Below are 17,368 nucleotides of genomic sequence, written 5' to 3' on the forward strand. Positions count from 1 at the left end.
AAGCCCAGGGGGTCCTCTAAGCGAGCTCTTGTCTCCTCACAATCCACTGAAGATAGCACTTATACTGACCTCACAGATTCTGATACAGATACTGCTGATGGGGAGGGTAGTTCACATGTGGATGTTCCTGATCTTTTGGAGGCTATTAAGTTGATTCTGCAGATTACGGATGATCCCGAGCCATCCGTTCCTCCTAAGAAACCAGATAGGTTCAAGCGTCAGAAGGTGGTTAAACAAGTTTTTACCTCACTCTGACCACCTAGTGGATATACGTCAGGAACCCTGAGAAAACCCGGGTAAGAAGCTTGTGCCTCAAAAGAAGATGCTGGCTCACTATCCCTTCGCGCCAGAGCGGTCTAAAAATTGGGAAACGCCTCCATTAGACTCTCATGTGGCTAGGATGGTGGTTTCCTCAGCTCTACCTGTCACTACCGTCACGTCTCTAAAAGAGCCTACGGATAAACGTGTGGAGGGTTGTCTGAAAGTGATTTACACCCTCACGGGTGCTGCACAAAGGCCCACTATTGCAGCAACATGGGCTGCAGAGGCTATTGAAGCATGGGCCTTGGAGTTAGAAGCTGAAACCTCTTCTGACCGTGCTAGACAATGCTTGTCCTATATTGTCACAGCTTCTCGATATATTAAAGAGGCGGCTTCTGATGCCGGTATCTTAGCAGCCAAGGCCTCTACTACATCAGTCCTGGCTCGCCGGATATTGTGGCCGAGATCCTGGTCTGTGGATCTGGACTCTAGAAAAACCCTGGAGGTACCTCCTTTCAAGGGAGATATTCTGTTTGGGGAGGACTTAAATAAGTTAGTGGCTTACTTGGCTACTGCCAAAACTGCCTGTCTGCCAAGTACCGCTCCTTCTGTGTCGAAGGCTAAAGGTACTTCCTTTCGCCCCTTTCGTCCTTCAGGTAAAGCAAAAGGTCAGGCGTACCACATGCACACCCGCACTTCCAAACCTGGTAAGCCGAAGCCCAAAAGAGCCTGGGCTGCCCGTCAGCCAGCTCTAAGACCGATAAGCCTACTGCATGACGGGGCGTGCCTCCCCCTGGGGGATACCCTGGAATGTTTGAAGACCACTTCAGATGCCTGGGTACGGGAAGTTGTCACTCGAGGTTACGCCATAGCCTTCAAAAACCGACCCCCTCATCGATTTTGCCGGACAGACGTCCCGTTGGACCAGACAAAGGCAAACACTCTACATTCAGTGGTACAGACCCTTCTGGGATACAGGAGTCGTAGTACAGGTGCCTCTTGCGCAGAGGGGCCGGGGATACTATTCTCCGCTGTTTCTAGTCCCGAAACCGAATGGGTCCTCCCGGCCCATTCTCAACCTCAAGGCTTTGAACAGGTTTGTGAAGGTTTCCAAGTTCCTTATGGAAACCCTTCGCTCTATAGTTCTGGCTTTGGAACCTGGGGACTACATGGTCTCCCTGGACATACAGGATGCTTACCTGCATATTCCTATAGCAGCGTCACATCAGCAATTCCTGAGGTTTGCGATCGGCAACCTCCATTACCTGTTTCAGGCGTTACCTTTTGGTTTAACTACGGCTCTGCGAGTCTTCACCTAAGTTATGGCGGTCATGACGGTGGTACTCCGCCGTCAAGGGGTCAGGATACTGCCGTATCTGGACGACTTGTTAATCCTGGCAAATTCCCCAGAAATTCTCCTATGTCATCTGGATATGACTGTCCGGTTTCTACAGGCCCACGGGTGGCTCATCAACTGGAAGAAATCCTCCCTGGTCCCTGCTTAGAGCATGGTGCACCTGGGAGCTCTATTGGACACTTGTCTCAGGAGAAAGTCCTGAAGCTTCAGGACAGGATTCGTTGCTTCCTTTCTCGTCCGCAAGTGTCGATACATTCGGCGATGCAGGTGCTGGGCCTCATGGTGTCAGCATTCGACATGGTGGAGTATGCTCAATTCCATTCTCGCCCTCTCCAGAAGCTGATTCTAGCCAAGTGGGACGGCCTGCCTCACCGGATCAGGTCTCACGTGATCTCATTGACTCCGAAGGTCCGTCTGTTGCTGCTCTGGTGGCTCCAGGACCGACCATTGTGCAGCCGTCCCTACTGGATATCCGACTGGGTCCTGTTGACGACAGATGCCAGTCTAAGAGGTTGGGGCGCGCTCCTGGAGCGACACTCCCTTCAGGGTCGGTGGACCAAGGAGGAATCCCTCCTCTCGATCAACATTCTGGAATTGCGGGCGGTCTTCAATGCGTTGAACCTGGCCCAGCATTTAATTCAGAACCGTCCTGTTCAAGTACAGTCGGACAACGCCACCACAGTGGCTTACATAAATCATCAAGGCGGCACTAGAAGCCGTTTGGCAATGAAGGAAGTCTCACGGATTCTGCATTGGGCGTCACGCCATTTACCGGCTATATCGGCAATATTAATTCCGGGAGTCCTGAATTGAGAAGTGGACTTTCTCAGTCATCAGGACGTACGTGCCGGCGAGTGGGGCCTCCATCCAGAAGTGTTTCAACTCCTAGTGGAAAAGTGGGGCCTTCCAGACGTAGATCTGATGACGTCTCGACACAATCACAAGGTTACGGTCTTCGGCGCAAGGTCAAGGGATCCTCAAGCAGCATTCGTGGAGGTTTCGGCTGCCGTACTTGTTCCCTCCGGTGTCACTCCTGCCCAGGGTAATTTGGAAGTTCAAGCAAGAAAGAGGAATTCTGCTTCTCATAGCTCCAGCGTGGCCCAGACGGTACTGGTTCTCAGACCTGCAGGGCCTTTCATCAGAGCGTCCAATTCTACTTCCGCAGCGCCCAGACCTCCTCGTTCAGGGCCCCTGTGTCTACCAGGACCTAGCCCGGCTGTCTTTGACGGCGTGACTCTTGAAGCTTCCGTCTTAAGGGCTAAAGGGTTTTCTGAGGCGGTCATTCAAACTATGTTGCGGGCCCGGAAACCGGCTTCTGCTCGGATTTACTATAGGGTCTGGCATTCTTACTTTGTTTGGTGCGCATCTAACGATTATGACGCTTCCAAGTATAGTACAGCCAAGTTGTTGGCTTTTCTTCAGCAGGGCCTGGACTTAGGCCTGCGTCTGGCTTCCCTCAAGGTTCAAATATCTGCCTTGTAGGTGTGGTTTCAGAGAAAGTTTGCGACCTTACCTGATGTGCATACCTTCACTCAGGGTGTGTTGCGTATCCAACCTCCCTATGTCCCGCCTGTGGCTCCTTGGGACTTGTCGGTGGTTTTGGAGGCATTACAAGAGTCTCCGTTTGAACCTCTTGGTTCAGCTGATCTTAAGTGGCTTTCCCTTAAGGTGGTGTTTCTGCTGGCTATTGCTTCAGCTAGAAGAGTGTCTGATTTGGGTGCCTTGTCCTGTAGTTCCCCATATCTGATATTTCATCGTGACCGGGCAGTTCTTAGGACTCTTCCCGGTTATTTACCCAAGGTGGTTTCTTCGTTCCACCTTAACCAGGAGATTGTGGTTCCGGCACTTGTTTCTCCTGATCTGTCTCCCAAAGAGCGGTCTTTGGATGTGGTACTGGCTCTCCGTATCTATGTGAAGAGAACTGCTTCTATTAGGAAATCTGATTCTCTCTTTGTGCTGTTTGGATCTCACAAACGGGGCTGGCCTGCTCATAAGCAATCTTTGGCCAGATGGATTAGAATGGTGATTGCACATGCGTATGTGAGGGCTGGTCTCTCGGCTCCTGCTCACATTACGGCCCATTCTACTCTGTCTGTTGGACCTTATTGGGCGGCCCGCCGTGGTGCGACCCTTGAACAATTGTGCAAGGCGGCTACGTGGTCCTCAGTGAACACGTTCATAAGGTTCTATTCCTTCAATACATCCGCCTCCCAGGATGCTTCCTTTGGACGTCGGGTTCTTGTGCCCGCAACAGTGCGTCCCCCTCCCATGAGGAACTGCTTTAGGACATCCCCAATGTCATTCCCTGTGGAGCCCAGTGTACCCCGCAGCAGAAAACTAGTTTTATGGTAAGAACTTACCTTTGTTAAAACTCTTTCTGCGAGATACATTGGGCTCCACAAGGCGCCCACCCTGATGCACTTAGCTTCTTTGGGTTGGTATGGCATTAGCCGCTGACACTTCTCCTGTCGTGAGAGTGTGGTGTATGTGGCTACTAACCGTTGTCGTCTCTTTTCCTGCTTCTGCATTGGGCTGGTTAACTAAAAACTGAGCTCCTGTGCAGGGAGGGGGGGTTATAGAGGAGGCGGCGCTATGCATTCTGGGAACAGTCAAAGCTTTTCAGCCTGTTGGTGCCTCGGATCAAGATCCTACTCTACACCCCTATGTCTATCCTTGTGGAGCCCAGTGTACCTTGCAGAAAGAGTTTTAACAACGGTAAGCTTTTACCATAAAACTCGTTATTTATCGCCCTCCCTGTACTTTGTGTATGTTTGCATTCTGTAGATTGTAAGCTTGCGAGTAGGGCCTTCCTACCTCTGACTGTCTGTTATTACCCAATTTTGTTATATCATTTCCATTTGTAAAGCGCAATTAAATTTGCTGCACTACATAAGAAATTGTTAATAAATAATAAATAATTCTGTACTGTTTGCAGTTTGATTGTTGTGACACAACGGTGTGGTATTGAAAGTCGACCACACTTAGGTCAACAGTGTCTAGGTCGACCACTATTGGTCAACAGTAACTAGGTTGACGGGGATTCTAGGTTGACAGGGTCTAGATCGACAGGTCAAAAGGTCGACATGAGTTTTTAAAAAAAATCTTTAATGGTGTTTTTGCTGTACAGTGACCGGAAACTCCAATTAGTACACCGCGTCCTCTTCGGGCAAGGTGCCTCGCTCCACTACCGCTTCGGTCAGCACAGGTTACCGTTCCCAATCGTAGTCCACGTGGATTGTGAAGTATGAAAAAGTAAAAAAAAAAAAAAAAAGTTAAAAACTCATGTTGACCTGTCGACCTAGAGACCCTGATGACCTAGTTACTGTCAACCAATAGTGGTTGACCTAGACACTGTCGACCTAGAGACCTGATACCGACACAACTCCCCAAATATAGGTGTGCCAAGCTTGTGGCATCCTATTCAAAAAAGACTTGAGGCTGTAATTGCTGCCAAAGGTGCATCAACAAAGTATTGAGCAAAGGATGGGAATACTTATGTATGTGTGACTTTAGTTTTTTTATTTTTAATAAATTTGCAAAAATCTCAAACTTTTCACATTGTTATTATATGGGGTATTGTGTGTAGAATTTCGAGGGAAAAAATGTATTTATTCCATTTTGGAATAAGACTGTAAAATACAAAATATGGAAAAAATGAAGCGCTGTGAATACTTTCCGGATGCACTGTTTGTTTTGAACCTAGGTTATGCTGTGGAATACAAATATATAGTAGGGACTGACCATAAAAACCTGAAGATCGCAAATGCTACTTTATTCAACAGTTCAAAGTAACTGTTGGATTTTTCACACGAGTTGATCTGTATAGTAGCTGAATTTTAGGTTTCATCCTCAGGAAACTTGCCAGATCCTGGCAAAGGTCAAGACTTTTTGAAGAAATTTACACAAGTTTTAGAAGAAGATGAGAAAATAAGAGGCCAGCTGGAGAAGCTTGTAAGCTCAACCTGTTCATGCAAGCAAGCGGAAGTGTGCGTGGTAAGTGTTCTACATCAAATTTACTCCTACTTCAACCAACGCCACCATGTTTAGTCATCCTCCCACACCTCGTTACCTTGGGTCCTTTCACTGCTTTTCATTGTTTGCACAGAAATGGATCTTTCTTTCTATTACAGTTACTGTGTAAATATAAAATTAAATGGGAACTTTAATTAAATATGTATCTAAAATTAAATCTCTTTTTTTTCTCATTACAAGATTTCTTTTGCTATCTTTTTGGATTAATGCTACTATTATGTGGGAAAGGGCTGGAAATTGCCTAGCCTCTATGCTTCTACTGGAAGGTGTTGATTTCTAATGGAGTATATAAGAGCCTCATATTTAATAACCACTTGGGCTATTTTGTTAAGCACAACATGGTAAAACTAGCGTATGCACATCCGGTATCGGAGTGAAGCATGAAGGGCACACAAGGGGAATGCAGTTCTAGGGCTCATGCTTGGGGGGGAGAGATCTGGCCACCACAGAGGCTTAACTGTTACAGAGTACATGGTCTGGCTCCATTTATTAATATATATCTATATAATCGAGAAATTGTGTCTGTCCTTTATGCACAACCAGAGTTTTGTGCCTAGTACATCAAACATGGCATTGTGGTGTAGTTTGACCAGGATCAGGTTTTTACCTAGGTTTGAACTTCATCATTGCCACACACTGTCACATGCTTAATATACTATGCTTACAATATTATCCCTTTTTAACTGGGGGACACATGAATTACACAGGTTCTGTGGCTGGGTTAATTCAAGCCAGCATCATACCTGGTTTTAATCAGCCGTAGGACCTGTGTAATTTAGGAGTGTCTCATTTTAAAGGGAAAGTATGGTAAGCCTGTAACACAGTCACATTCTGGTTTATAATACAACTAAAGCAATCGCACTATCACGCTCTTGCGCATAATACACACACGGTCACACTCTCATGCATAATATATACACACACACACACACACACACACACACACACACACACACAACACAGACACACACACACTGTTACACTCTCTTACCTAATACACACATACTGTCACACTCATGCATAACACACACACACACACACACACACACACACACACACACACACACAGGAAGTCACAGTTTCGGGCAATGCCAGGTAAAACTGCTAGAATTTCACTGATGGATGTTTGGGTACAACCACAAAAAACTATAGCTGACGATCATAACTAAATGTTGCAGTCAGCTGTCTGTTAGCAGATTAATTTTTTGTCCCAATTCCAGCAGTCCTCTAGTGATCCTGCACCCATAGTTAGTACAAAACAAAAACTATAAGTAGCCATCTCTTCCAAAGTGCTGTTATATCCATTTTCTAACCTCCACGTACAGATGTGACCATTTACATCTAGCTTCCCTGCACGTTTAACAGCCCATATACTCATGCCATGTTGTGACTCAGTAGTGCTGAGTGCCTTTTTAAGTGCAACATTTTCCTTTTAAAATGCGTATATGCACAAGCAGCTTATGCTGATTAAAATGTTATGCAGCATGCATATATTCTGTGTGCGAACGTGGCTGTATCTGCATACAAAATAGTATGTTAGTGTTTCCTGGAAATCCGTGTAATATAGAATTTTCTATGCAGTTACAGCTGCAGATGTACAGAGAATATAGGCATGCCGCAAATCATTTTAATCGTCACGGTCCGCTTGTGCATCCTATATGCATAGTGATGCGAATAAGGCCCATTTTCTGCGAAAAAATACTCTGTGCTTACGGGTTCAGTCTTACGGGTTCACTCTCACCAGGCATCCCCCACTACATGTCGTATTGAGGCAAGATGTATGGGGATACATTAAATCTAGAGTTAGTCGTTTTTCAAGTAACCGTATACTGTAAAAAATTAGCCTTCTGCGTTTGCATGCTAAACTGTATCATTAAATAGTATTATCATTTAGCTCACTGGGGCAGATGTATTAACCTGGAGAAGCATAAGGAAGTGATAAACCAGTGATAAGTGCAAGGTGATAAACGCACCAGCCAATCGGCTCCTAACTCTTAATTTTCATATTGGAGCTGATTGGCTGGTGTGTATGTCACCTTGCACTTATCACTGGTTTATCACTTCCTTATGCCGTCTCCATGCTTAATACATCTGCCCCACTGTCTGGTCTCACAGGTCATCCTGCAGGCAGTGATCTATACAGCAGACGCCCCAGGGGTCTTAGCAGAGCGCCTGGCAGGCTCGTGAGCAGCTCGGCACTCCATAGATTCAGACTATGACAGATCCACGGAATGGGTTATAGGCGAGGACAGTCAAACAATGCAGGCTGCAGGTGTGCTTAAGGGTCCAGTCTTCAATCTGGACAATGCCTGGTATTCCAGTTAGTAGTAAATATTGATTGTGTACACGTTATAATGTACTAGATTGATAACAGCAACACACAGTAGTGAATACACCATAGTATTTGGAATGTCGTATGAGTTACACATGTAATAATTGAACACATGATGGTGGTCCTGTCCATACATTCCACATTTATGTACTGTGACAGGCCACCCCGATACTAACAGGCCATTGTCTCAAACTCAAATGAGAGCTGCATTAAGTTTAATAAATGCAAAATAAATGCCAGTGCAAAAAACAAAATATAAACATTTTAGCTCATACCATTGGGATGACTTAGTTGTAGGTTAGTATAAGAATGCAGAGCTGCAGTGCCATTCCAATCACTGGCAGGAACTGTGTTCATTATGTTAAAGTCCGCATCCAACAAGAGGAGGCGACAGCGTTGATTGACAGGAGGGTAAATCTTTGTGTAGTTTGTATTGTAGCACCCATGTTCTACAGTGGTCCGGCTCCAACAGGTAACCTCTAGTACGCAGTCTGGAACCTGCCTCCCTATAGGAGGACATGGGCCCTCATTCAGTGGAGCTCACCATGGATTTCCCTGGAACCTGCCTCCCTATAGGAGGACATGGGCCCTCATTCAGTGGAGCTCACCATGGATTTCCCTTGTACCCATTTAAGCCAGGCCAACCCTGTACACATCACAGCAATCTAGGAGCTGTTTTAGGCTGATGTAAAATGTAGAAGAATACTGGATATCTAAACCAGCAATTTATATGAAGCGTAGAGTTGAAATAAAAACCATACATTGTGCATAGCAGCTCTGCAAAAAGCATATTGCTTAATGAGTGAGACTGATGAGAGGCAGACAGCTTAATGTTAATCCCTGCAATGAGAAAACAGCTGTCTGACCATTCAGTATATAGATAAATATGAATTCTAGTTTTTATTTCGGCTGCATTATGTAACTGTTGTGCTTTACTGTTTAATAGGGAATTCATTACTGAATTAAGAGATCTGATGGGCTGTTGTCAAAGGCTTAATAGTAAATCTATTTTTTTCCCTGTTCCCATTATCACAATAATAAAGCGTGATATTACAAAGAAATTGGGCAATCCGAAGCAGCCAACAAACCCTTTCCTTGAGATGATGAAATTTCTGCTTGAGCGAATAGCACCTGTGCACATAGACACAGAGTCCATAAGGTAAGAATCTTTTTCTTTGTGTTAAAATCAAAGCTATACTAAGTTTTAGGTAGAGCGATTTAGAGGTGCAATAAGTAGAGAAAGGAGTGTGTTTATCTATGGTAGTTTTGTAGAAGTATATCCATTATCCCCAATATCCCTTATGGATGCTAGAGAAAATAGGATTTTAACTACCTACCGGTAAATCCTTTTCTCGTAGTCCATAAGGGATATTGGGGAGACTTAGTACGATGGGGTATAGACGAGGTCCAAAGGAGCCGGTGCATTTTAAATTTCTTCACTGGGTGTGCTCGCTCCTCCCCTCTATGCCCCCTTCCACAGACAGTTATAGGTAAAACAGTGCCCGAAGGAGAAAGGGAGAAAGGACATATATGAGAGAAGGAACATGATAACAAAGAGTGGTGAGATTTAATTCCAGCACACCACGAACGTATAACAACCAGCAACGGCTGGTAACAATAACAGCTGAACAGGTAACCACATAACGGGGAACCCGCAGAAAAGCAACGCACTGAGGAGGGTGACCAATATCCCTTATGGACTATGAGAAAAGGATTTACCTGTAGGTAATTTAAAATCCTATTTTCTCTAGCATCCATAAGGGATATTGGGGAGACTTGGTACTATGGGGACGTCCCAAAGCTTCCAGAACGGGCGGGAATGTGCAGAGACCGCTGCAGCACTGCCTGCCCAAACTGGGTATCCTCTTTGGTCAGGGTATCAAACTTGTAGAACTTCACAAAGGTGTTCTTCCCCGACCAGATAGCTCGGCATAGTTGCAAGGCCGAAACTCCACGGGCAGCCGCCCAGAAGAGCCCACAGATCTTGTAGAGTGGGCCAACAGGTAAGGCTGCCGACACATAGGCCTGTTGGATAGTAAGCCTAAGCCAACGAGCAATGGACTGCTTTGAAGCAGGACAACCCTTTTTCTGCGCATCATAAAGCACGAACAACGAATCTGTCTTTCTGATAGGAGCCGTTCGCTTGACATAGATCTTCAAGGCCCGCACAGCATCCAATGCCTCGGGAAGAGCAGACGTGTCAGAACTGGACGGGACCACAATAGGTTTAATCAGGTGAAACACAGAGAAAACCTTCTGCAGGAACTGCTGCCTAGGCTTGAGCTCTACTCTGTCCTCGTAAAAGACCAAGTAGGGACTTTTACACGATAAGGCCCCCAGTTCTGAGACGCGTCTAGCAGAAGCCAGGGCCAGTAACATCACTGTCTTCCACGTGAGGTACTTGTCTTCTACCGTCATCAGAGGCTCAAACCAGGAGGACTGTAGAAATTCCAACACCACATTCAAATCCTAGGGTGCCGTAGGCGGCACACAGGAGGTTGTATGTAGAGTAAACCCTTGCAAGAAGGTCTGAACTTCTGGCAACACTGTCAATTTCTTCTGGAAGAAAATGCACAGAGCTGAAATCTGGACCTTTAATGGAACCCAGACGTAAGCCCTTATCCACACCAGCCTGCAGGAAACGTAAGAAACGTCCCAAGTGGAACTCTGCAGGCGGATACGTGCATTCCTCGCACCAAGAGACATATCTTTTCCAGATATGATAGTGTTTTGACCTGTCACAGGTTTCCTGGCCGGAACCATGGTAGCAATAACCTTTTTGGAAAGGCCCTTGTGAGCTAGGATGTTCCGCTCAACCTCCAACCTTGGGAGCAATGGAATCGGAGGAAACAGGTAGACCAGCCAGTAAGGCCAAGGCGACGTCCGTGCATCCACTGCCCTCGCCTGAGGGTCCCTGGTTTGTGAGCAGTACCAGTGAAGCTTCTTGTTGAGACGAGAAGCCATCATGTCTATCTGCGGGCAGCCCCATCAATGTATGATCTGCTGGAACACCTGATGGGGGAGTCCCCACTCCCCCGGGTGGAGATCGTGACGACTCAGGAAGTCTGCTTCCCAGTTGTCTACACCCGGAATGAAGATTACCGACATTGCACTAGTGTTTCTTTCTGCCCAGAGGAGTATCTTTGACACGTCTCGCATGCAGGCTCTGCTTTTTGTCCCTCCTTGCCGATGGATGTACGCCACTGCTGTGGCGTTGTCCGACTGAACTTGGATCGCGTGATCCGTGAGCAGAGTAGAGGCCTGAAGCAGAGCATTGTAGATCGCCCGAAGTTTCAGAATGTTGATCAGGAGGAGGGCTTCATGGGCTGACCACCTGCCCTGGAATTGTGCCCCTTGGGTGACAGAACCCCATCCTTGCATACTCACATCCGTCGTGAGGAGGGTCCAATCCTGAATCCCGAAACTCCGGCTGTCCAGTAGGTTGGAGGACTGCAGCCACCACAGGAGTGAAATCCTGGCTTGAGGTGACAACTGAATCATCCAGTGCATCTATAGATGTGATCCAGAGCACTTGCTCAGAAGATCAACTAAAATGTTCTGGCATGGAACCTCCCATATTGGATCGCCTCTTATCTTTCCCAACATTCTTATGCAAAGATGGATGGACACTCGAGTAGGTCGGAGCACCATGTGGACCATCTCCTGAAGTGCTCTCGCCTTGTACTTTGGTTAGGAACACCTTCTGGGCCACAGTATCCAGCAACATCCCCAGGAAGAGAAGCCACAGAGTTTGCTCCAGGTGGGAGATCTTTTAAGTTGAGGATACACCTATGGTGTGACAGAAGGTGGATAGTGCAGTCGATATGGAGCAATAAAAGCTCCCTGGATCTTGCTTTTATCAGAAGATCGTTCAGGTAAGGGACAACATTGACCACCTGCACCCGGAGCTGGAACATCATCTCTGCCATCACCTTTGTGAATACCCTCGGAGCTGTGGACAGGCCTAATGGCAGTGCCTGGAACTGGTAGTGATCGTCTAGCAGGGCAACACTCAGGTACGCCTGATGAGGTGGCCAAATCGGAATATGAAGGTTGGCGTCCCTGATATCCAAGGAAACAATGAATACCTGTTCTTCTAGGCCCGCAATCACTGCTTGCAAGGATTCCATTTTGAACTTGAACACCTTCAGGTAAGGATTCAAGGACTTCAGATTCAAAATGGGTCTTACCAAACGGTCCGGCTTCCGTAGCACAAACAGGTTGAAGTAGTGACCTTCGTCTTGTTGTGGTATTGGTACTGGAACAATGACGTGGGACTGGACTAACTTTTGGATGTCCTGTCGCAACGTAACCTGCGTATCCTCCAAAGCTCGTAAACTTGATTTGAAAAATTGTTGGGGAGGAACACCATCGAACTCCAGCTTGTAGCCCTGAGAAATGAGATCCCTGACCCAGGTATCATAGCAGTAAACCTCCCAGACGCGGCTGAAGTGAGGCTGTTGAGCTCCCACCTCGAGATCCCCTCAGGGTGGGTGGGCACAGTCATGCTGAGGCCTTAGTGGAAGCAGAACTGGTGGACTGTTCCTGAGAACCTGAGTTTGTAGGCTTTCTTGTCTTCTGGTGCCTCTAGCAGCATTGGAGGTACCTATGGCCCTAGATCGAAATCTGTTAGACCGAAAGGACTGAATAGACGTCCCCAGGTAGGAGAGCCTCGCCGTCGGGGGCCCCAGAGGGGTGAAACGTGGATTTCAAAGCAGTGACTTTGGAAATCCACGTATCCAACTCAGCCCCAAAGAGCCATTCCCAAGAAAAGGGGAGGGATTGCCCACTACGCTTGTATTCCGCATCCGCTATCCACTGACGGAACCACAAGGCCCTGCGTGCCGACACTGCCATGGCAGAAGTCCTTGCATTAATATTCCCCCTCTCCATGAACAGATCACACATGATGCGTGCAGTGTCATGAATGTGCCTTAGGAGGGTCACCGTAGTGACCAGAGGCATAGCCCCGGAGTGGCCCATGAATGAATGGCATTGGTCATCCAGCAACCTGCTTTGACTGGCCTTTGCGATACACCTGCTGCCATGTAAATGGATTTGAGCGTAGCTTCTATTTTTCTGTCCCCAGGATTCTTTATGTTAAAAGAGCCCGGGGCAGGCAGCACCACCTTTTTGGACAGTCGAGAGACTAATACAGCAACCCCCGGGGGTTCCTCCCAAAATGTCATACCATCAGGAGAAAATGGGAAAGTGCACAAAAACTTTTTTGACGCTTGGGGTTTTTTGTCTGGATTTTTCCAGGCTAACTTGAATAGGTCATCTAACTCTGCAGACTCAGGGAAAGTGACATTAGGCTTGTTTTGTGTAAAGAAAAACGACTGCTGTGATGCAGCGTCCTCTAGAGGTAGCTTTAATACGTCCCATATAGCCAAAATTAGGGGCTCAATACCCTGAGCAGAATCTGAATACCCACTAACGGGATCCAAGTCCTCCCCATCCTCCTGTATTTCCTCCTCTGAATCAGAGAGTAGAGCAGGTTAACCACTCTTCTGTGGTGCTGCATGAGACGAGGATGGGGGGGGGGGGGGTGTAACATCTGCCCTAGCAGCTAAGTCTGCATCAGACTGTTGTAGTTGTAGTAGCTGAGTTTTCTGTACATTAGTAGTGAGCTGGGATGACCTATCGGACATCATAGTTTTAAGACCACCTCACTCAGCCCATTTATTGATTTGTGAAGATTGGTTGCATTGTTCACAAGAAACAGAATCAGATGATAATGGAGAGAATCTGGTGTGGCATACACTGCACAGCTTGTGTTGACCCATGTTTCACAGTAAGCACAATAACACACACACACACACACACACACACTAATACTTTTCAAGCCTGCCCTTACTGTATGTGAGAGGAGACACAGAGAGAGAGAGAGAGAGACACCAGCACACCCCTCGCTGCACAGCCCCAGTGAGGCTGACAGCTAATTATATCACAGTAACACTAATAATTTCTGTCCTGTAGAGGACCCAGATAGTGTACAATAGCAGCTTTCCTCCTTTGCTACACCCTGTACCAATTTTCTAGCGTGTCTTGTGAGGCAGGAAGCGCTGTGTGTGCTGTCTGTGGCTGCATTAAGCAGAGGAAGGTGCCAAAATGCCTCTGGTACCGCTCTGAGGTAGCTCCGCCCCTCCAGTGGCGCTGGAGCTACAGTGATTTTTATACTGGCAATGTCTCCTGTTTTGCTTAAAAACATCACACAAGTGCTATTTGAAGCCAGTCTACACGGGGGGCTCTAGCGGGTCCCCCCCCAGGAGGGTCCCGTATGCAGCGCCTGCGTTCATCTTCAAAAGTAGAAGGGGGGAGGCGGGTAGTAGTAGCACCACACATTATGTAATTTTCTACATGTGACTAGTAAAATTGTGAGGGACCCCGGTTTGTATTCACCACAGTCGTCACCTTCAGGCATATGTTAGGGGTGTGCGGCATGCTGCGATTCTGACAGTCAAGGCGCAGTGCCCCGCTGAACAAACAACCTCTCAGGATGGTGGTCCTGCAGCTGGGAAGCGGCACTGCACCTCGCACGGTCGGTGACTGACCCACTTCCACGGTGCAGGTATTCTGTTGCCCAGGCAGCATACCGAAAATAACAAACATTTAAAAGAAATTGAAGAAATCTCCCTGGAGCTACAGAGATGTGCATCTTCTCCTGAGGGTTCTTTTTACTAAACTGCCTGGGGCATAGAGGGAAGCAACCAGTACACCCAGTGAAGAAATTTATAGTGCATCGGCTCCTTTGGACCCCGTCAATACCCCATCGTACTAAGTTTCCCCAATATTCCTTATGGATACTAGAGAAAATATGTTGTAACTGCTGAATAATAGTTGTACACCACTATTCGTCTTTCATATGGTCGGGGGGGGGGGGGGGGGGGGGCTGCATTGCTTACGCTGGATTAGAAGAGGAGACTGAGGAGTAGGCACTAAATAGGTAAAACCTTTGGAGCTGAGATTTCACCCCCCTCTAACCCATCCCACCTGCTGCTGCAGGAGAGGCAAGAACATTTGGTGACTTTTTTTTTTTTTTTTTTTACTGCTACGTATTTTATATTTTAGCTGCCTAAAGCCCCTTATGGGATCAGGCTCTGATGGAGCAGGTGTTAGAACAATGCTGACGGTCTCTGTCTTTACCACCGTAGCCCACTCCGAAACAGAGTTACCACCACTTGTGTGTCCCTTGAGGCTTTATTCTCTGCTTTAGAAGTTGATCACTAACCAGCCAGACCAGTGTCGTACCTCGGAGCATAAGACTGCTCCTTGTCTACATTGTTGATTCAGGTCCCGTTTGTATGGCGGACACCATTTTGGTTGGAAGCAGTGAGGTGATGTGGTCCAGCTTCTGCCCTCTTTACCAGAGCACTCACATACTGTGGTAGCGCTGAGTGGCCAAGGGTTCTGCCACAGAATAACCAGAGCTGGCTTCTCAGAGGATCTCCAGGGACAGCACTGGACTTGACAGATAGAGGGGCGGTTTGGAGAGCACAGCCTTCTGCAGGCTCCCACTTTGTTGGTTTTCCATTTGTCCACACTTTTAAAAAAAAAAAATTTAATTGGCACCAGTTTCAAATTCACATTGTTACCATATTTGTAATGCATTAATCTTGGATATCTTTGCACAGATCAGAGGGTGGTTACTATAAATTAACCTCCTCCCTCTTCCTTTGGGATTGATAGTCACACTGAGCCTTATGGCTAAGGGGACAAATACCCTCTATCAGCAGGGGTTGTGGGCTCAATAGCCACAATGCTGTCATGTCATGGGCATTTTGTACTCTGTAATATTACTTAATCACAACAGCACAGTAAATGTTAATGGTGGGTTTGATTCCCATCAGTAGTTTGTGTATTCGCCCTGTGATTCCATTTTACGGTGTTGCTCTCATACCTATACTAGCTTTCTGACCCAACAAACATAGCAGTATCTATTGCCATCCCTGCTTGCACTATCTAACATTACTCATTGCTGCAAGTTGCATTAACAGACGAGCATTCTCAATACTACGTTATGCCCCTCTTGGTACCTGACATTAGGCCATTTCAAGTGAGTCTGGAGCTCCTCCACCCTCCGCTGTAGGTAGTGCTGGGCCGGTGTACCAGAGCTGATTGGAACCAAATATGGACTACTCTGCACATTCCTTTTGCCCTTGTCCCTATTTGCGGGTTGACCGCAATTTGGGGTTACCTATACTCATAAGTAGACTTGACTGCACAATGGGTGAATATTAGTCCAGTTTAGTCTGGTTCTTGCCCTGTGATGACGTTACAGCCCTATGGCGCCTCTGTAATATTAATAGCAGTATTCTAAATATAGATATATATTGCTAGATGTATAGATATACATAGATTTTATATTATTTATATATAACATATACAGGTTGAGTCTCCCTTATCCAAAATGCTTGGGACCAGAGGTATTTTGGATATGGGATTTTTCCGTATTTTGGAATAATTGCATACCATAATGAGATATCATGGTGATGGGACCTAAGTCTAAGCACAGAATGCATTTATGTTACATATACACCTTATACACACAGCCTGGAGGTCATTTTAGCCAATATTTTTTATAACTTTGTGTATTTCACAAAGTGTGTCTACATTCACACAATTCATTTATGTTTAATATACACCTTATACACACAGCCTGAAGGTCATTTAATACAATATTTCTCTATCGTCCTAGTGGATGCTGGGGTTCCTGAAAGGACCATGGGGAATAGCGGCTCCGCAGGAGACCGGGCACAAAAAGTAAAGCTTTAGGATCAGGTGGTGTGCACTGGCTCCTCCCCCTATGACCCTCCTCCAAGCCTCAGTTAGATTTTTGTGCCCGGCCGAGAAGGGTGCAATCTAGGTGGCTCTCCTAAAGAGCTGCTTAGAAAAGTTTAGCTTAGGTTTTTTATTTTACAGTGAGTCCTGCTGGCAACAGGATCACTGCAACGAGGGACTTAGGGGAGAAGAAGTGAACTCACCTGCGTGCAGGATGGATTGGCTTCTTGGCTACTGGACATTAGCTCCAGAGGGACGATCACAGGTACAGCCTGGATGGTCACCGGAGCCTCGCCGCCGGCCCCCTTGCAGATGCTGAAACGAGAAGAGGTCCAGAATCGGCGGCAGAAGACTCCTCAGTCTTCTTAAGGTAGCGCACAGCACTGCAGCTGTGCGCCATTTTCCTCTCGGCACACTTCACACGGCAGTCACTGAGGGTGCAGGGCGCTGGGAGGGGGGCGCCCTGGGAGGCAAATGAAAACCTTTTTTGGCTAAAAATACCTCACATATAGCCTCCGGGGGCTATATGGAGATATTTAACCCCTGCCAGAATCCGTTAAGAGCGGGAGACGAGGCCACCGAAAAAGGGGCGGGGCCTATCTCCT

The 17,368-nt window shown here is 46.9% G+C and overlaps 1 protein-coding gene across 1 annotated transcript in view; it reads left to right on the top strand.

The window, feature by feature from the left end:
- PDS5B (PDS5 cohesin associated factor B) overlaps positions 1-17,368 on the top strand; it is a 340,516-nt gene that overhangs the window by 187,944 nt on the left and 135,204 nt on the right. Inside the window, exons 16-17 of the mRNA XM_063951787.1 lie at positions 5,472-5,611; positions 9,026-9,141. Coding sequence (XP_063807857.1) covers positions 5,472-5,611; positions 9,026-9,141 — 256 coding nt within the window. The remainder of the gene's footprint in view (positions 1-5,471; positions 5,612-9,025; positions 9,142-17,368) is intronic.

Source organism: Pseudophryne corroboree, chromosome 2 (genome assembly GCF_028390025.1).
Source record: "Pseudophryne corroboree isolate aPseCor3 chromosome 2, aPseCor3.hap2, whole genome shotgun sequence".
NCBI lineage: Eukaryota > Metazoa > Chordata > Amphibia > Anura > Myobatrachidae > Pseudophryne > Pseudophryne corroboree.